The 20,885-nt window shown below is 38.0% G+C and overlaps 1 protein-coding gene across 2 annotated transcripts in view; it reads left to right on the top strand.

Moving 5' to 3' along the window:
- USP34 (ubiquitin specific peptidase 34) overlaps positions 1-20,885 on the top strand; it is a 243,367-nt gene that overhangs the window by 77,813 nt on the left and 144,669 nt on the right. The window contains exons 9-18 of one of the 2 annotated variants that reach the window (XM_054728433.1): positions 3,395-3,476; positions 3,564-3,656; positions 4,109-4,234; positions 4,417-4,546; positions 5,006-5,041; positions 5,384-5,514; positions 6,083-6,693; positions 13,617-13,831; positions 17,804-17,919; positions 18,004-18,131. In XM_054728433.1, the coding sequence (XP_054584408.1) occupies positions 3,395-3,476; positions 3,564-3,656; positions 4,109-4,234; positions 4,417-4,546; positions 5,006-5,041; positions 5,384-5,514; positions 6,083-6,693; positions 13,617-13,831; positions 17,804-17,919; positions 18,004-18,131 (1,668 nt within the window). The remainder of the gene's footprint in view (positions 1-3,394; positions 3,477-3,563; positions 3,657-4,108; positions 4,235-4,416; positions 4,547-5,005; positions 5,042-5,383; positions 5,515-6,082; positions 6,694-13,616; positions 13,832-17,803; positions 17,920-18,003; positions 18,132-20,885) is intronic. The other variant, XM_054728434.1, reaches the window with a different exon arrangement.

Raw genomic sequence — 20,885 nt, 5'->3', positions numbered from 1 at the left:
ATCGATCTTTCTTTCTGTCTCTCCCTCTCCCATTTTCTAAAGACCTATGGAACAATATGCTCAGTGAGGATTAACGACAACAAAAATAAACAAAATAAAATAAATACTATGATGAGAAACATAAAAAATAAAAAGACAAATCTGATAAAGGACTATTATCCAAAATATAGAAAGAACTGAAATCCAGTAATAAACAACCAGATTAGAAAATATGCCAAAGACTTTTTAAAAAGTGTGTTTTTATTGATTTCAGAGAGAGTAAGGTAGAGATGGAGAGAGAGATAAAACATTGATCAGCTGCCTCCTGCACACCCCCTACTGGAGATCAAGCCCATAATCAGGGCATGTGCCCTGTTGGGAATCAAACCATGACCTCCTGGTTCAGAGTTCTATGCTCAATCACAGAGCCAGACTCTGGGCAGCAGACACCTCATCAAAGAAGATACACAGTGCTGGCTCGTTTGGCTCTATGGATAGAGCTTTGGCCTGCGGATTGAAGGGTCCCAGGTTCAATTCCGGTCAAGGGCACTAAAAAAAAAAAAAAGGACATACAGATAGTACATAAGCACAAAAAAAGATGCTCCACATCCTCCTTCGTCAGGGAAATGCAAATGAAATAACAGTGAGATTCCATTACACAACTATTAGGAACGCTCAAAATCCAGAATATTTAAACCACCAAATGCAGACAAGGATGTGATGCAAGAGAAGTCTCATTCATTGCTGGTAGGAATGCAAGAAAATGCAACTACTTTGGAAGAAAGTTTGCAGTTTCATACAAATCTCCGCATCCTCTTACCACATGAGAGCAATCATGCTCTCTGGTATTTATCTAAAGAGGTAGAAAACTTATGCCCATACAAAAACTTGAACATAGATATTTATAGCAGCTTTAGACATAATTGCCAAAACCTAGAAAGAACCAATGCCCAGTGATAAATGCAACAAATGGATACATCTTCTGTTGAGTGAAAGAAGTCAATTTAAATAAAGAGTGCATACTCTATCACTTTTTTAAAATATAAAATTATAGAAAATGAAAACATCTATAATAATACAAAGCAGGTTCCTAGTTGGGGAATTGGGTTATGGGGGCTGAATAACAAGGGGCATAGATAAACTTTGGGTCGATTATGCATTTGTTATCTTGGTGGTGATAGATACACAGATATATACTCAAGTTTTAACTCATCAAACTGCACATTTCAAATACAGGGTCGGGGAAAAAATAGGCTTACAGTTGTTTATGTGGAAAATAATGCAATATTATACGAGCACAAACTGTTTCACATATTCATAACTGTAAACTTAACTTTTGCCCCTCCCTGTAAGTTCAGTTTATTAGATGTTATGTATATCTCAAAGTTGTAAAAGACAACTGATAAACCCACACTATCTTATTGGGAGAACTAACATAAATAGGTTAACTTGTATGCCACTGAATGAGTTATTACTCTAAGAGAGAATAGCTTTTATTTATTTATATTTAAAATATATTTTTATTGATTTCAGAGAGGAAGGGAAGAGAGAGAGATGGAAACATCAATGATGAGAGAGAATCATTGACTGGCTGCCTTTTGCACACCCCACAATGGGGACCGAGCCCTCAACCTGGGCATGTGCCCTTGACTAGAATCGAACCCAGGACCCTTCAGTCTGCAGGCCAATGCTCTATCCACTGAGCCAAACCAGCTAGGGCAGTGGTCGGCAAACTCATTAGTCAACAGAGCCAGATATTAACAGTACAATGATTGAAATTTCTTTTGAAAGCCAAAATTTTTAAACTTAAACTTCTTCTAACGCCACTTCTTCAAAATAGACTCGCCCAGGCCGTGGTATTTTGTGGAAGAGCCACACTCAAGGGGCCAAAGAGCTGCATGTGGCTCACGAGCCGCAGTTTGCCGACCACGGAGCTAGGGTGAGAATAGTTTTTAGATAGTTCTTAAAAAATGAAAGGTAATCAGAAAGAGTGTATGTATCCCTATGTTCATAGCAGTGCTATTTACAACAGCTAAGATCTGGAACAGCCCAAGTGCCCATCAGTAGATGAGTGTATGAAAAAGATGTGGTGTATTTACACAATGGAATACTATGCAGCTGTGAAAAAGTATTTCTTAGCCTTTGAGACAGCATGGAGGAACCTGGAGAATATTATGTTAAGAGAAATAAGCCTGTCAGAGAAAGACAACTATCACATGATCTCACTCATTTGTGGAATTTAATAAAGAAAATATTGTGGAATTTAATAAAATAAACCTATGAACAAAACATGTCCAGACACATGGAAGCATGGAATATACTGACGAATCTCAGAGGGGAAAGTGAATGGGGGAGGGGGATGGGAAGAGATTAACCAAAAAATTTATATGCATATATGCATAACCCATGGACACAGACAATAGTTCGGTCAACCCCTGGAGTGGGGGAGGGACTATGGTGAAGGGGGTCAATGATGGGGAAAAAAGGAACATCTGTAATACTTTCAACAATAAAGATAAATTTTTAAAAAGAAGGGTAAATAACCTAAAACCATTCTAAAATAAAAAGTTTATTTTTTTTGAAATGATGGATGAGATGTTGGTAAAGAAGGATAATAACCTAAAACCATTCTAAAATAAAAAGATTATTTTTTTGAAACGATAGATGAGATGTTGGTAAATTAAGTTGTTCTGAACAAGTTGATATCTTTGGACCACATTAGTGGAATCTTTATTAGTATCACGCAGGAAACTTGCAGTTTGGCTTGAAATTTTTTTTTCATCCTTTTGGTAATCTACATTCGGAAACCTTCCCTGCACACTTTAGTGCAGGCGTCCTCAAACTACGGCCCGCGGGCCACATGCGGGTGTTTTTGCCGTTTTTTTTTTTTACTTCAAAATAAGATATGTGCAGTGTGCATAGGAATTTGTTCATAGTTTTTTTTTAAACTATAGTCCGGCCCTCCCAACGGTCTGAGGGACAGTGAACTGGCCCCCTGTTTAAAAAGTTTGAGGACCCCTGCTTTAGTGCTTACTATGGAAATTAAAAAGTGGGAAGGCAAAGTCCTTGAGTAGGAAAATACATCACTTATTTGGTTTTATACTTGGTGTTCTCACCTGTGTACTTGGTGTTAGTTGTTATCCTAACTTTCCAGGACTTTTTTTTTACTTATTTATAAAGTTAGGTAATATTATCATTTCTTTTCTTTTGTTATTTTTTGTGTAGTAACCTTAACAATTAATTGTGTGTAATCACTTCTTTCTAATTTGTATGTGAACAAATTGAGATTTTCAACTGTGTCTGCCTTTTGGACATGGGAAAGAATAATTACTCATATTTTTTTGTTTTTTTTTTTGTTTGTTTTTGATAACTAATATTTTTTAATGTATTAACTATTTTTATTATTTGATTTTAGGTCCATTGCAAAAGAACTTGCAGACTGGCTTATAAGCAACAATGTAGTAGAACATATATTTGGACCAAATTTACATATTGAGGTTTGTGGATGATTATATGACTTTTCTGCTTTATTAAGACAGAAGAATATTTCCAAGGATTAACTATAGTAAGTTTTTCTTTTCCAGATTATCAAACAGTGCCAAGTGATTTTGAATTTTTTGGCAGCTGAAGGGCGACTGAGTACTCAGCATATTGATTGCATTTGGGCTGCAGCACAGGTAATATTAACAGCTCACATTTATTGAGTGCTTCCTCTTTATGTGTTCTAAGTGCCTTACTCCCCTAGGAGGTTAAAACTGAGACATGGCCAGCTGGTGTGGCTCAATGTTTGAGTGTTGACCTAGATTTTTATTTATTTATTTGTTTTTATATTAATGATATGTACATAAATTTAATTAGAATCCTTATAGCTAGAAAATTAAGCTAATGGTTTGTTTGGATAAGATAAAATTCTGCTTATGTAGAATTTCACAATTTTATGTACTGCTATTTATGGTATTTGGTAATTAGCATTTACTAACATACTAAAAAATATTAGTGTACCAGTTATCTTGGCTTTTAAGACTATATAACTTAAAAAAAGTACAAACTGCATAATTTTTTTGGTACCAAATTATTTAGTTATGTAGGGTAATTATTTTTGACTCTTGTTTCTACCTTTATTTTGTAGTTGAAACATTGTAGTCGGTATATACATGACTTATTTCCTTCACTCATCAAGAATTTGGATCCAGTACCACTTAGACATCTTCTTAATCTGGTCTCAGCTCTTGAGCCAAGTGTTCATACTGAGCAGGTAATTTATTCAAAATATAATGATAGTTATTATTTTTTCATACACATTAAATATGAAAGTTTATTTGATTCAGATAATTTAACTTCTAGCTTATTACTGTTAGCATTTTAATTAGGCATAAGGATATTAAATTTGTTATGTTGCCTAAAACCTCTAATTTCTACCTCTCTTTTTTTTTAAAGACATTGTACTTGGCATCAATGTTAATTAAAGCATTATGGAATAATGCACTAGCAGCTAAGGCTCAGCTATCTAAACAGAGTTCTTTTGCATCTTTATTAAATACTAATCTTCCCATGGGAACTAAGAAAGGTTAGTAAAGTATTTTTTGTAGTAAGTTGTGCAAAGTTTATAACTATATTTAAAGTACATTTTCTGCTTAGTACTTCAGTTCAACCTTAATTTCAAAATAAGTTTGAGATGGACACTATAGTATTTGTGAAAGGGTGAATAAATTGGAGTTGCTTCATCTTTCTGGCTATAATTTCAGGCGGTTTTTATGTGCTTTTATGTGTATATAGCTTTCTAGTACTTTCTAAAACTTTTATCAACTTTACCCCAATTTTTGTCTCCTGACATCGTATACTACTCTTTTCTTAGGCTTTTCTGTACAGGCACCCACAACTACTACTACAGGTGGTGGAGACTTAACATTATTGCAGATTTCCCTACCTGTATCTTGTTGACTATGTAATAAGAACAACTGATAAGCTGTCCCAAAGAAGCCCAGTCATTTAGAATATTCCCTCCTGTTTTTTCCTTTTCCCTCAGAGGAAGAAGAGCTGAGAAGAGCAGCTCCATCACCTTGTAAGTTGAGTCTAGATGTGCATGGCGCCATGGCTTCCCTTTCCTAGAGATATCACAGTTAACTGATTTAATGTATTTGTATCAGTCATAAAGGCCCTTTTGAGCAAAAGACATATACCCTTAACTAGTTATCCAGCTCACTTACCCTTTTGTTTAAACTGTTGGTAATCTTGACTTAATTGAAATTGTGTATATCCTCTTGGCAAATGTTAACATATTTACAGATTATATTTTTGGCTACTTAGCATGAAGCTTTGGTAAATCAAAGAACCAAAGGACTGTGCCATTCTGATAGATCCATGTTAATATAAAGAAGTAAAACAAAAAATCTATTTAATATAGGGTCACCTGCAGCTAGTCCTCAAAGCAGTGATAACAGTGACACCCATCAAAGTGGAGGCAGTGATATTGAAATGGATGAGCAACTTATTAATAGAACCAAACATGTGCAACAGCGACTTTCGGACACAGAGGTATGACAAAAGCCCCCACCCCCTCCTCCCAAGTGATTTTTGGGTTTCTGCCATGTTTCTCCTTTGAATTGGGAATATAAAAGTTGATCTATGTTCAGGCCTAATCTTTCTCTCTCTCTCTCTCTCTCTCTCTCTCTCTCTCTCTCTCTCTCTCTCTTTCTCTTTTTAATATATTTATTGATTTCAAAGAGAAATAGGGGGGGAGAGAGAGAGAAAAACATCAATGATGAGAGAGAATTATTGATTGGTTGCCTCCTGCACACCCCCTACTGGGGGGGAGGGGGGCTGGGGATTGAGCCCATAACCCGGGCATGTGCCCTTGGCAGGAATCGAACCTGGGACCCTTTAGTCCGCAGGCCGATGCTCTATCCACTAAGGGCCCTAATCTTTCTCTTAAGTGGTATTATTGAGATCCTTTATTTTTTTTTTTGAGTTTTTAATTCCATTTTGTATTGTTCTAAGGAATGAGTCAACACTGTGGCAGCCTTTTAAAAATAAGTGTTGTGTTAATGTCACTTTTTCTTACTAGTGTAAATATTTATTTAAATCTGTTTGTTTCTAAATACAGGAATCCATGCAGGGAAGTTCTGATGAAACTGCCAACAGTGGTGAAGATGGAAGCAGTGGTCCTGGTAGCAGTAGTGGGCATAGTGATGGATCTAGCAATGAGGTGAATTCTAGCCATGCAAGCCAGTCAGCTGGGAGCCCTGGCAGTGAGGTACAGTCAGAAGACATTGCAGATATTGAAGCCCTTAAAGAAGAAGATGAAGATGACGATCATGGTCATAATCCTCCTAAAAGCAGTTGTGGTACAGATCTTCGGAACAGAAAGCTGGAAAGTCAAGCAGGCATTTGCTTAGGGGATTCCCAAGGTCCATCAGAAAGAAATGGGACAAGCAATGGAACAGGAAAAGACCTGGTTTTTAACACTGAGTCACTGCCATCAGTAGATAATAGAATACGCATGCTAGATGCGTGTTCACACTCTGAAGACCCAGGACATGATATTTCAGGGGAAATGAATGCTGCTCATATAGCACAAGCTTCTCAGGAATCTTGTATTACACGCACTGGGGACTTCCTTGGGGAGACTATTGGGAGTGAATTATTTAATTGTCGGCAGTTCATTGGTCCACAGCATCACCACCATCACCACCACCATCACCACCACCATGATGGGTAAGTCTACTTTAAAAAACAGCTATATTTCTTTTAGGGAAGTAATTATGTGTTATATTTATTAAATTACAATTATTATTGATCAGTGTTGTCCAGTAGATATATAATACCAACTACAAATGCATGCCACAAATATGCAATTTTTAATTTTCTGTTGGGCACATTTTATTTTATTTATTTACTAGAGGCCCGGTGCATGAAATTTGTGCATGGGGGGGGGGTGTCCCTCAGCCCAGCCTGCACCCTCTCCAATCTGGAACCCCTCAAGGGACCTCTCACAATCCAGGACTGCTGGCTCCCAACTGCTCGCCTGCCTGCCTTCCTGATTGCCCCTAACAGATTCTGCCTGCCAGCCTGATCATCCCCTAACCACTCCCCTGCCAGCCTGATTGATGCCTAACTGCTCCTCTGCCAGCCTGATTGCCCCTCACTGCTCTCCCCTGCAGGCCTGGTCACTCCTAACTGCCCTCCCCTGAAGGCCTGGTCACCCCTAACTGCCCTACCCTGCAGGCCTGGTCCCCCCCCAACTGCCCTTCCCTGCAGGCACTGTGGCTCCCAACTTCCCTCCTCTGCCGGCCTGGTCACCCCTAACTGCCTTCCCCTGCAGGCTTGATCGCCCCCAACTGCCCTCACCCCTAACTGATCTCCCTTGCAGGCCTGGTCCCTCCCAACTGCCCTCCCCTGCTGGCCATCTTGTGGCGGCCATCTTGTGTCCACAGGGGGACAGCCATCTTTGACCACATGGGGCAGCCATCTTGTGTGTTGGAGTGACGGTCAATTTGCATATTACCGTGTTGTTAGATAGGATAGAGGCCTGGTGCACGGGTGGGGGCTGGCTGGTTTGCCCTGAAGGGTGTCCCAGATCAGGGTGGGGGTTCCCTTGGGGCGTGGGACAGCCTGGGTGAGGGGCCTGTGGTGGTTTGCAGGCCGGCCACTCCCCCCGGCCACCCAAGTGGAGGCCCTGGTATCTGGGATTTATTTATCTTCTATAATTGAAACTTTGTAGCCTTGAGCAGAGCGAGGGCAGGCAGGAAGCTTGGCTTCCTCCATCGCCAGGGGCAACCCAAGCCTCGTGCTCTCTCCAGCTCTGTGGCCACCACCATATTTGTTGGGTTAATTTGCATACTTGCTCCTGATTGGCTGGTTGGCGTGGCTGGTGAGCGTAGTGGAGGTGCAGTCAATTTGCATGTTTCTCTTTTATTAGATATGATTTCTTTTTAAAAAATATATTGTATTGATTTTTTACAGAGAGGAAGGGAAAGGGCCAGAGAGTTAGAAATATCGATGAGAGAGAAACATTAATCAGCTGCCTCCTGCACACCCCACAACCAAGGTACATGCCCCTGACCACTGGAATCGAACCTGGGACCAAGCCAAACCAGTTAGGGCTGTTGGGCACATTTTAAAAAGCAGAATGAGCCTGGTCGAAGGCTCAGTTGATTGAGCGCCATCCCATTCACCAAAAGGTTGTGGGCTCGATTCCTGGTCAGAGCACATACCTAGTTTAGATTGCTGGTTCGATCCCTAGTAAGGGTGCATATGGGAGGCAAGTAATTGATCTCTCTCTCTCTTCCCCCCTCCCTTCTTTCCTCTCTTCCTCCCTCCCTCTCCTCCACCCTCCCCCTTTCTCTCTCTTCCTCCTTCTCCCCTTTCGCCTCCTCACTCCTTCTCCCTCTCCCTCTCCCTCTAGCTCATTCTCTCCCCTTTTTTCCAGTTCCTCTCTTTCTAAAATCAATAAAAATATCTTTGGGTGAGGATTAAAAAAGGCAAAATGAAACAGAAGAGGTTACTTTTAATCATTAATTTCATTTAAAACAATAATATATAAGCTATCTTCACATGTAACAAGGATAATTAAGATTTTTCTTGTACTGTCTTCAATAATTTGTGTATATTTTATACTTAAACCACATCTCAGTTTAAACCACCCACTTGAAACAATTTTTTTTCATTTTAAATTATAGCTGATGTGCAATATCATATTAGTTTCTGGTGTACAGCCCCATGATTAGACATTTATATAACTTACCAAGTGATCACCCTGATAAATCTAGAACCCGTCCCACATCATACGTAGCTATTATTGATTATATTCCCTGTGCTGTGCTTTACATCTCTTTGACTATTCTCTACCCATTTGTACTTTAAATTCCTTCACCTTTTCCACCCATCTCCCCAACCCCTGTCCAATCTGGCAGCTGTGTTTGTTTTTATGTGTTAGGTAAAGCTGTTACATCTACCTGACTTGGTGTAGAATGGCCTTATGTGGTAGGTGTCGTGTTCTGTAAGGCCCAGTGGCACAGCCTCCATGGTCACCTGAGCTGGGCATTCCATCTGTGCTCCTGTGTGGGTTGTGTGTCCTGTCCTGTTGCAGTTGAGTTGGCTGCTCTTACCACGCACTGGGAGGAATTGAGCCCAGACCAATCGGATGCAAGCTCTGGCTGCTACTGCAGTGGAGCTGCTGTGCAAGGTCCAACCCCATGGAGAAGGATTCGCTTCAGTGGGATTTTGGTGCCAGCCATGTCTGCCCTTTGAGTGTGTTGCTTATGGGCAGAAGCTGTCCATCAGGTACACTGGCTCTGCAGCCTCCCAAGAGGTGCAAGGAAAGCCACTACATGCTGTTCAGGACCACCTAGCATCAGCTACAGAGTAATTTGCAGATGATTGTTACTTGTTGGGCTTCAGGGTGCCTGGGAGAGACCAAGCTGCAAACCAAGGCAGGCTGCCACTAGTGCCAGACATGGTGCTACTTAGCAAGAGGTATGGGGTACATAAAGTCCAGATGCTGCTTGAGAGATTTTATGAAAGTTCGAAGCATGAGCTAAGAGAGGCCATTTGTATGGAAAAACCATTGGAAATGACTTGGATAGGCCCGAAAGTTGAGTGGGTCAGGTGTCTCAGGGAATCACCAAAGTGGAATGAACTATGTTAGCCTGGTTGTGGGAGACTTAGATATGGTGCCCACCTGCTGGCTCTGGAGGGGTAGGGCTCAGCAAAGGAATAACAGCCTCAAATAGCACTTCTGTCTTGGAAAAAGCTGCCCCTGTAGCTCTGGTCCTGAAGCCAGACGATTTAGTTCCTCCCCATGTGTCCCTGGCACTTTTTGAGATGAAGCCCCAGCACTAGATCTCAGAGCAAGCTAGCAAGTATAAGTCAGTCAGTGTGCAGGGCCTTTAAGAGAAACTTTATCCTGGGAATCTAGGAACCCTTTGTCTTAGCCACAATCCCAGCTGGTTTTTACAGCCAGAAGTTATGGGGACTTCTCTTCCAGCCACAGGAATCCTGGGCTGGCGGTTCTGATTAGGCTGGGACCCCTTACTTATTAGGGGAGACCTCTATAGCCAAGATATCCCTCCTGATTTTTAACTACCACACGTGGGTATGAGACCAGCCTGTTCCATGTCTCTGTCCCTTTTACTATTCTGGACATGCTTTCTTCTTTATATCCTTAGTTGTAGGATTTTTGTTCAGCTAGATTTCAGGTAATCTGAATGATGGATGTTCTGTAATTTAGTTGTAAATTTGATGTGCTTGTGGGAGGTTCCGAATACCACATTTTCCTACTCTGCCATCTTGATGGGAACTCAGCCACTTTTTACATGTGCAGTGGCCACATGTAGCTAGTGGCTCTCATTGGACAACACAGATCTGTATCTTCAACTCCTTATAATAATTTCTTAAAAGCAGGTGTAAAATTGCTTTTGGACATTTACATGGAAGTATGATAGTGAAAAGGGAAACTTTACACACATCCTAATTTTAGGGTTATTAATAAGCATAAAACTTCTGGATTATTTGTGAAATACACCTATGGTATTTAATAGTAAGTAATTCTAGTCACTAGTGTTCTAATATTAATTTTTCTGTCCTTCATTTTTTTTTTTATAAAATAGACAATACGACTTATGTCATTGATTTATTGTGAGCATTTCATAGACTAATATGATTGGCATATAAGACCTCAGTATATATTAGCTGCCATTTATTATTACTACTAGAGGCCCAGTGCATGAAATTTGTGCATGGGAGGCGGGAGTCCCTCAGCCCGACCTGCACCCTCTCCAATCTGGGAGCAGTTGGACATCCCTCTCGCAATCTGGGACCTCTGGCTCCTAACTGCTCATCTGCCTGCCTGCCCTAACCACTCTGCCTGCCTGCCTGATCCCCCTAACTGCCTTCCCCTGTCAGTCTGATCCCTCTAACTGCCCTGCCAGCCTGATCTCCCCTAACTGCACTCCCCTGCTGGCATGGTCGCCCCTATTAACTTTTTTTTTCTTTTAAATCTTATCCCCTTCACACACAATTGTATTTGACTTCCTTATTGGCTTCTCCCTCTCACACAATTTTTCTCTCTCCGTTATGTAACACTTTTTCCTACTGACTCATCATTTATAAACTTTTCTTTCCTCCTTATTTCCTACTTCTGTTCCATCATCCTTCTTCCGATCTTTCTCCTGTCCTCCCTTCCTCCCTACATTCCTTCTTTATTTTTACCCCTGCCCTCCCTCCCCTTTTCCTTCCTTTCCACCTTAATTTTTTTCTTCACTTCCTCCCTCAGATCTGCTTTGCTCCCTCCCCCATTTCTTCCCATTCTCCTTTTAAGGTCTACCGACTTCCCTTTAAAACTTTTCTTCTCTCCCTCTTTCTCTCTCATCCTACCTTTCCCATACATTCTTCTCTACTTACATCCACTGTTTATATATCTATCTACCTGCCTAATTATTCACTATCATTTATCTTTTTTCTTTTCTGACTCCTACTTTTAAAATCTGTCCCCAGTACACAACTATACTTGATTTTCATTATAGCTCCTACAGTTCACTCATACATCCTCTTTCCTTCTTTAACTCTGCTCTCTACTGACTCCTTTATAAAGTTCTTCCCTCTTTCCCTTCTTAAAGCTTCCGTTCAGGGTGGGGGGCGGGGGAGGCATTAACCCCCAGCCCAGGGCTCAGCCCCAGCCAGGTGTTCGCTGCCTGGCCTCCCCGCCGTCGTCCTGCTCCCATTCCCTGCCCGGGACGCCCAGCCCAGTGATGGTGGCCGAGGTCCGCATGGGCTGGGCCCTTCTGCTGCCACTGCAAAGCAGGAGCACCTCCGCCCAGAAGGCCTCCGACCATCCTCCACTCCGTCCCAGACCCATGGGTGCCTCCCCGCCAATGGCCGCCACCGCCCTCCTCCCGCATCTGGGTGGGGCTCCCTGCTCTGAACCGCCTGCGCCCCACTCCTTGCTGGGCCCCACCTGCTCCGCACCGCCATGGTCGCCACCCCCACCCACGTGCAGCCCCGCGTTTCCTTCCCTTTTCCATTCCTGTGTCTTTTTCTTGTCCCCTTTCTGTATTTCTGTTTCTCCTCTCGGCCTGTCTGCATACAGGCCTGCCTTCCTCTCCCTCTCCTTTCTTATCCCCTCCTATCATATCCTATCCTACCCCGGGCCTTGCAGCTGCCTGAGCAGAGGGTGGTGACGCAGCCTGCTGATCCGGTTGTGATGTGACGCTGTAACAGACAATTTGCATATTCCTCTATTATATACACTGAGTGGCCAGATTATTATGATCTCTGAATATATTAAAGGCCCGGTGCATGAATTCGTGCATGGGTGGGATCCTGCCAGCCTGGCCAAGGGGAGGGGATGTGGGTGGTTGGCCTGCCTGCCTGCTGGTCGAACTCTGGTCAAGGGGACAATTTGTATATGAGGCTTTTATTATATAGGATATACACTGAGTGGCCCGATTATTATGCATTCAAAGATCATAATAATCTGGCCACTCAGTGTATATAGATTATTACCAGTAGTAATGTTTGAGTTGATGAAGTACAAACGTGTTTTATCAGGATGAGTTTTCTTAGACTTGAAAATTTGCCAGGCCTTCACAATTTAATATGGTTGTTGGGGAGGACTATGTATTCATATATATTGCTACTTGATTTCTTTTGCTTTTTTATTCTTATCACTAACCCATATGAGTTTAAGGTAATGTTTCTCAGCCTTGGCAGTCTTCACATTTTGGCCCAGATAATTCTTTGTTTTGTATTTGCACCCATGTGAATGCTGTTCTGTGCATTGTAGAATTAGTAGCATCCCTAGCCTGTTTCTAGATGCCAGCATTATCTGTCCAGTTTTGATCACTAGAAATGGCTCTAGACATTGCCAGATGTCCCTTCCAGTGGCCAAAATCACCCCTGATTGACAATCACTGGTTAGGCTCTGACTTTATAGATAACGTATTCAAAATTTTCCCTTCGAGAGCTCATACTGTTATATTGCAAATATCTTTAGTTTTCCCAAACCAAACCTCTGTCTCACAAGACCTGATGATTTTATCTTTGTTGGCACTTTCCATATGCTCTCCATATGGTACTACCTGTGAGTCTCTAAGTCAGTCTTGAACATTTTTCTTCATGTTATTTTTTCATTCTTTTGTCTTTATATCAGAGTATCCAGTATAGTATGTTTTAGAAGCGAGTGCTTAATTGGTGTTTATTGAGTTAAAAGTCCGCCAATTAATATTCACCGCATTTTAATTGCTGCCTTAAATTGAAATATTTTTCCTGGTAGTTATCTGATTTGATTCTGTAGTTGTATAAGTAAATGTAAACAAGTTTTAAGTTCCTCACATTGTGATTTGAGTTTATAAAATAATTATGTAAAAATAAGTTTACTGTCCTACTCTACAGTTATTCTCTTTGAAGTGTGTTGATGGACCAGATAATATGTAGGTATATTGTAAAATTAATATATAGTTCCTACATTGTGGGCTTTTTAGTTTTTGTAAATCTCTTAACATACTGTCTTATTAAAAAACAAATGTAGCTTTGTTCTTGAGTGTTAATAACTTGTGCCAAATGTTTTGAGAGATATTTTTGTTATTCAGAAACTGTTTAAATATCTAATTAGTAACTTTGTGCTCTTCTCTGTGTTATAGACATATGGTTGATGATATGCTAAGTGCAGATGATGTCAGTTGCAGTAGCTCCCAGGTCAGTGCAAAATCAGAAAAAAATATGGCTGATTTTGATGGTGAAGAATCTGGGTGTGAAGAGGAGCTAGTTCAGATTAATTCACATGCAGAGCTAACATCTCATCTTCAACAACATCTTCCCAATTTAGCTTCTATTTACCATGAACATCTTAGTCAAGGTAAGGTTCTGTAGTAAGTAAAATACATTACTTCCTTTAAAATAGGAATAATCTATATTACATTGTTAAAATGAATCAACAGTTAATGTTACTGAAGTGTTTTTGCCCAATAAGTTTTATGTGGTAGTTTTCTTTCCGAGTGAATTAAATTGTTATGAATACTCCATCAAGAATATCAAGGCTACAGTTCCATCAAGAGATACTTAATTAGAAGAAATACTAAAAATATGTATAAAATTATAGCTTTGTATTTTAGAACATAAATAACTTTTATTAGATTTTATATTCAGCAGTCATAGGACCAGAAAGTAGGAGATTACACAGGATCAGATATTGTATAATTCCGTTTATATAAAATGTATAGCCTGGGGCTAGGGAGAGTTGGGAAATAAGAGGAGGGGTGACTGCTAAAGGGCCAGGTGTTTCTTTCACCTGGGATGATAAAGTCTTCAAAAATAATGTTCTAATCACTCTAAATGAATCTAGAAAAGGAATAGGACCGACCAGATTTGGAAGAATGGAGATGAGAGGGGTTTAAAGAATAATAGAAGAAAATGGAGGAAAGAAAAAAGTTAAGAGAAAAGCAGTCTTAGAATTGTCAGTTTTGAATTGTCAGTTTTAAGGTCTATATCCTATCTCTTGTTTGGTTAGGTGCCATCAGCACATGCTAGTCTCGGAAATTGGTTTTGGGATGATAGTACATTGCAAACTAAGTAAACCTGGTCAATTAAATTTATTCTAAAAATTCATGATTAAACTTGGAGATAGAACTTGTGGACCTTTGCAACAACTTACTGATTTCAAATGTTACTTGTACATAAATTAGATAAGGTTACCTTTTTTAAAAAAATTTGGCTATTGTGGTTGCTGAGAATTGAATAGGTTAAGATTGAGGTCATTTGATTTTGATACTATATTATTACATTTTGACCATTCTATTTTTATCTCATTTTCCTTTTATTCAGTACTGTACATATTGTTTATTAGATGGAGTTAGAAGTTGAGCAAAATTATTAAATATATTAATGCTGTCCAAATTCACCTTGTAATACAATGTATTTAAGACTATAAAGAACTCTTGTAACATATTAAGACCCTCCAATTTGAAATGATCAAAAGATTTGAACAGTTAATACATAAAAGAAGATATAGAAATGGTCAATAAATACATGAAAAGATTCTCAATATTTCTAATCATCTAGAAAATGCAAGTTAAAACCAGAATGCTACACACCTGCTGGAATGGGTAATATTAAGGCTAATGATAATGAACGATGCTAAGGATATAGAGAAAATAGAACTCTCATAAATTGCTGTCAAGGAATATAGAAAAGTATGGCTAGTTTGGGAACTGTTTTATCAGTGTCTTATAAAGTTAAAGATGTACCTACCATATGATCTAGCAATTCCTGTTCTAGGTATTTATTTAAGAGAAATGAAAACATTCACAAAAATATACATGAATGTTCATATCTGCTTCATTCCTAAGAGCCTCAACTGGAATTAACTGGTAGATAAATTGTATATTTACATAGTGGAATACTACTCATCAATAAAAAGGAAGGAACTACTGATACAGTACAACACAGTGGATGAATATAAAAAAATATTCTAAGCAAATGAAGTTAGAAAGAAGAGTATATGCTGTATATAATTTATATTTATTTCTATAATATTCAAAATTAATTTATTATGGTTGAAATCTACTCAGTGGTTACTTGAGATTTGGTGGTGGAGATTGATTGTAAAAGGTCCAAGGAAACTTTTTGGGGTGATAAAAATGTTATGTATCTTATGTATTTATAATATATTTTAATAAAATTAATTTTAAAAAGTAAATACCAAAAAGTCAAGCCTCAATAGTAAGACAATGTGATTAAAAAGTGGGGAATGATTTATTTCACCAAAGAAGGTACATAAATATAAATGGTTAATAAGCAACTCAACATCAGTAGTTATTAGAAAAATACAAATAAAAACCACAATGAGATTCTATTGCACACCTATCAGATTGGCTAAAATTAAAAAGACAAGTACCATATGATTTCACTCATATGTGGAATCTAACGAACAAACTGAACTAATAAAATAGACAGATTCATAGATATCAGGCAGACAGTTCTGTGGGGAGGCTGCAGAGGTGAAGGGATTGAGTAAAAAAAATGAGAAAGAACTCATGAACACAGACAACAGTGGTGATTGCAGGGACAAGGGAAGTGGATGGAGATGGAAGAGGGTATGGGGGGATAAATGGTGATGGGAAAAAATAAATAAAATACCTATTTTGTAAAAATCTAAAAATACATTAACCTAATGGATGACTATTAAATACATATGCATGCATTTATTGTTCAAGACACTTTTAGAAATGGAATTTATATAACTGGGAAGCAAATTATTATTTTAAATGGAGCAGAATAAAGAGTCCAGAATAGACTCTTAAAAAAAAAGTGACCAATGAGTGTTGGGAAAGGATGTGGAGGAGCAGGAACTTGTACTCTTAATATACTTTTGGTGGGAATGTAAAATGGCACAGCCATGTTGGAAAAGAGTTTGGCAATTTGTTTCTAGTAAGTGTACATTTATTTACCTTTGACCCATTAACTCCACTCCTAAGCATTTACCCAAGAGAAAGGAAAACATCCTATATAATAAAAGGGCTAATATGCTAATCGACCGAATGATGAATGACTGGTCACTATAATGCGCATTGACCACTAGGGGGCAGACGCTCAACGCAGGGGGAGCGCTGCTCAGTCAGAAGCCGGGATCACAGCTGGCGAGCTCAGCAGTGGTGGCGGGAACCTCTCCTGCCTCTGCGGCAGCGCTAAGGATATCCAACTGATGGCTTAGGCCCGCTCAGACATTTCCTGAGGGCTCCCGAACTGCGTGAGGGCACAGGTCGGGCTGAAGGACCCCTCTTGAGTGTGCGAATTTTGTGCACCGGGCCTCTAGTATATCCATAAAAAGACTTGTTACATGGATGTTTATGGCAGCATTAACGTTAGCCCCAAACTGGAAGCTATCCAAATATTCATTAACTGGCGAATGTGTAAACAAAATGCACTATTTCCACATATGACATATTATACTGTAATTAAAAGGAACACACTGTTGATATGTGCTTCAAAATGGATTAACCTCAATTAACATTTTGCCAACTGAACCAAGTTAGACATAAGACTATACCTACTGTATGATTCTATTTACATGAAATTTCTAGAAAAGGCTAATTTATAGGGTGGATAAAGACTGGGCTGGAGAATGAGAACAGGGATTAATTGGAATTAGGTATTAGGGAATGTTTTAGGGTGGTGAAAGTATTCTAAAACTGTGTTGTGTTGATGGTTGTACAATTATTTTAATGAAATCAATGTATAAGTACAATCCAATAAAGAAATTTCATCGTAAAGCTGTTCAAAAGACAAAAAGCAAAGAAGCTTTTTGCATAATATAACAGAATTAGAATTTATTTAGCCTGGTACTCAGAAAGTCTGAATTATTTTAATAGCGTTTTTTAATGTGAGGTTTTGGGTAAGTAATCTCCAATATAATTAAAAATTTTTTTTAGTGTAAGAATATAAGACAACTATATAGAAGGTCAGTTAAAGGAATATCCCTTGGCTATAGAATTATTTTACTCAAGTTGTCTTCTTTATGCTTAATTTGGGATTTAAGTATTTATGTATAGTTCTCTTGACCTGTGAAAAAACATTAAATCATAATTAGAAGTAGTGAAGAGACTATGGAAAGGAAATTTTTCTTACTTTAGTCTAATCAAACTTTAAACAATACTATTCTTTGCCATTCATAAAGCAACTATTGTGCTAATCTTGTATTGTTTTTATTTTGTTATGTAAAAAGATATTAATTGTTACACTTTTGATTTGTTAACTTTATGAACGCTATAGTTCACATCATAATTTTAGTCAGCTGTCTTCCTCTACGATGTGTTGTTCTTTGCCCCCTCAGGACCTGCTGTTCATAAACATCAATTCAACAGTAATGCTGTGACAGACATTAATTTGGATAATGTTTGCAAGAAAGGAAACACTTTGTTGTGGGATATAGTCCAAGATGATGATGCAGTAAGTTATTTAATAGAACCAAAGACTGCAAAATTACTGCAAAATGCCCTCAGAATAAATAGTAACTTTATGTATTTTTTGTAGGTTAATCTTTCTGAAGGATTAATAAATGAAGCAGAGAAACTTCTCTGTTCCTTAGTATGTTGGTTTACGGATAGACAGATTCGAATGAGATTCATTGAAGGTTGCCTTGAAAATTTAGGAAACAACAGGTAAATAGGAATTTAAATTTTTTTTTAATGTAGTAGTCAAAGCTCGTTTTGTATATTATTGACTAGGTGTGGTGAAATCAGCATTTATGTGCCATTATCAACCTCTTTTTTAGTAATTGTGGTTTTCATATTATGTTTAAAAACTTCCTTTTCAGGGTTCATATTTTATCACACAGTCTTGTTTTTTTTCAGCACTTTATTTCATTTGGCACTCTTGATTAGATTCCCACCAAGGAAAACAAAGAAATAATAACAACACTCTCTTCTTGATTCTGAGAACATATTGGTGATTACTGTGTGTTCACATTGCAGTTAAATGTTCTTGAAACATTACATATAAGCTAAAATGTAACCATTTTGATAATGGCATTGTTCTTTTATTTTATTTTATTTTTGGTTAATCCTCACCCGAGGTTAATTCTTCCATTGATTCTTTTTTAAAAAAAAGAAATATATTATTGATTTTAGAGAAGAAGGGAAAGGGAGAGATAGATAGAAATATCAATATCAATGATTATTGATCGGCTGCCTCTTGCATACCTCCTACTGGGGATCGAGCCCGAAACCCAAGGCATGTGCCTTTGACCAGAATCGAACCTGGGACCTCTCACTCCTCAGGCCGATGCTCTATCCACTGAGGCAAACTGGCTGGGGTCGTTGATTCTTAGAGAGAGTGAAAGGGAGGGAGCGGGGAGAGAGAGAAACATCAATGTGAGAGAGACAAGTTGATTGGCTGCCTCCCACATATGCCCTGACCCAGGCCTGAATCAGGCCTGGAACCCAGGTACATGCCCTTCACCGGGAATTGAACACGGACCCTTTTATGCTGATGCTCCAACCACCGAGCCAAACTGGCCAGGCTCTTTATTAATATTTTTTAACTTCTGTTCTATTATATAATTTCAGGTTTTTCTTGTCTCATACTGCTTTGATTAATGATGGTTTATTTTTCTGGCATAGTAAATTCAATTATTAATACGTTATTTATATTAATATAATGTTTTCAGCTTACCTCTCACAAGACTGATATAAATGTCTAATTTTATTGAATATTTAAGTGCATCAAAGTTTTTTCTTTTTACCTAATTGAATTAAGACATGTATGTGTAATATTTTCTACTTTTGGTCTTTAAAGAGCTAAAATTTGAACAATCAAATAGAAAATTGCTTTTTCATGTAGGTATGAGAAATCACCAGTAGACTTCTTTTAATGGATCAATAGCCTCATTTAGCATATATTGTTTAAGAGGAATGTTGTTAATGCCTGGATCATATTTTATCATTCACATAGGTATTATAATAGTTAATTTAAAAATGATAATTGTCTTTTAAAAGTCTTTGTGAAACCACCAAACAGTATTTAAAGTGGTTTTATACTTAACCAGAAATTAAGAGGATGGGTTTGGAATCAGACTGCTTGACCAACTTCACTTTGTGATTTTTGGTGCAACGCTTGTATTTCCTATGTAAAAATGAGAATAATATTAGAACCTATTTTATAAGGTTGTTATGAGAATTAAATTTAAAAACATGTGAGGCAGTTATTGCCAATAGTTGTAATAGATGTTAATGCTTCTACATTTATAATTATATATATGAAATGGTGGCTTTTTTTCTGTTTAAAAATGTTAGTTGTAGAATATGTTAAAAAACAAAGCACATAGAAAAATTTAAACTATCCATAATTTCATAACCTCAAAGAACCATTTATATGACTTTATAAAAACACATATGAAGGTGTGTATCTATATCTTTTTTTGATAGCATACTATACACTGTTTTTAATCTTTTAAAAATTATTTAATATTGTTTTCCAATCTAAATATTTGTTCTTTTCCAACTACTGTGTGATAAAAGCAGTTAAAATTCAAAAAATAAAGTGGTTTTATAAATTTTATATTCCTCATATGTGTATCTGCAAACCCTGTGACCCAGCAATTTCACTGCTAAGTATGTGCCCTAAGAAATTCATCCCGATAGTTACCAAAAGACATTCCAGAAAGCTCATAACAGCGCTATTCAAAATAACTATAAATATTCTTTGTGTTAACTGTCCAAATGCCAAAAAAGAATAGGAAAGAAAATCAAATTTTGGACTGTTGAGTGATGTAATGTATATAGCAATAATAATGAACTACAACTGCACAAAATAGTGTGGGTGGATCTCACATACATAATGTTGAGTGAAAGAAGTCAAATGATCTATCTCTAATTTTAAAGTGTTTAAAAACAGGAAAGCTATTATATTTAGTAGTCAGGATAATGGTTACTCTTGTGTTGTTAGTGTCTGGAAAGGGGCACAATGAAAGCTTCTGGTATGCTGGTAATGATTTATTTCTTGATGTTAGTGCTGGTTGTACAGGTATGTTCACATAATATTTTGAACTATTACTTAGGTTTATATGTTTTTGCATGTGTGTTATACTTTAATAAAAAGAAAAAACTGTGAAAGATAAAATATCACGTAGTCTTTTAGAGTCTTGTTTTCAAAGATTATATAATAACATGGGCATATTTTGCTAAAAAGATTGCAATCAGTATGAGACTATAAATGGTTATTTTCTGGTAGGATTGAGTCTTTTTCTTTATGCTTTTCTGTTTTCCATTTTTCCACCATTAGCATATTTTTCTCTTATAAAAGGACAAAAGGAAAAAATCTGTGTATAAAATGAAAATTGTCAATCTGGATTTCTTATTCAGCTTGAATTTATTCACTTCCAAATTAGTTGAAGATGAAACATTTTACATTTGTTT

This window comes from Eptesicus fuscus, chromosome 16 (assembly GCF_027574615.1).
Source record: "Eptesicus fuscus isolate TK198812 chromosome 16, DD_ASM_mEF_20220401, whole genome shotgun sequence".
NCBI lineage: Eukaryota > Metazoa > Chordata > Mammalia > Chiroptera > Vespertilionidae > Eptesicus > Eptesicus fuscus.
The sequence above is the reverse complement of the archived record's forward strand: the minus strand, read 5'-3'. Positions and strand labels throughout refer to the sequence as shown.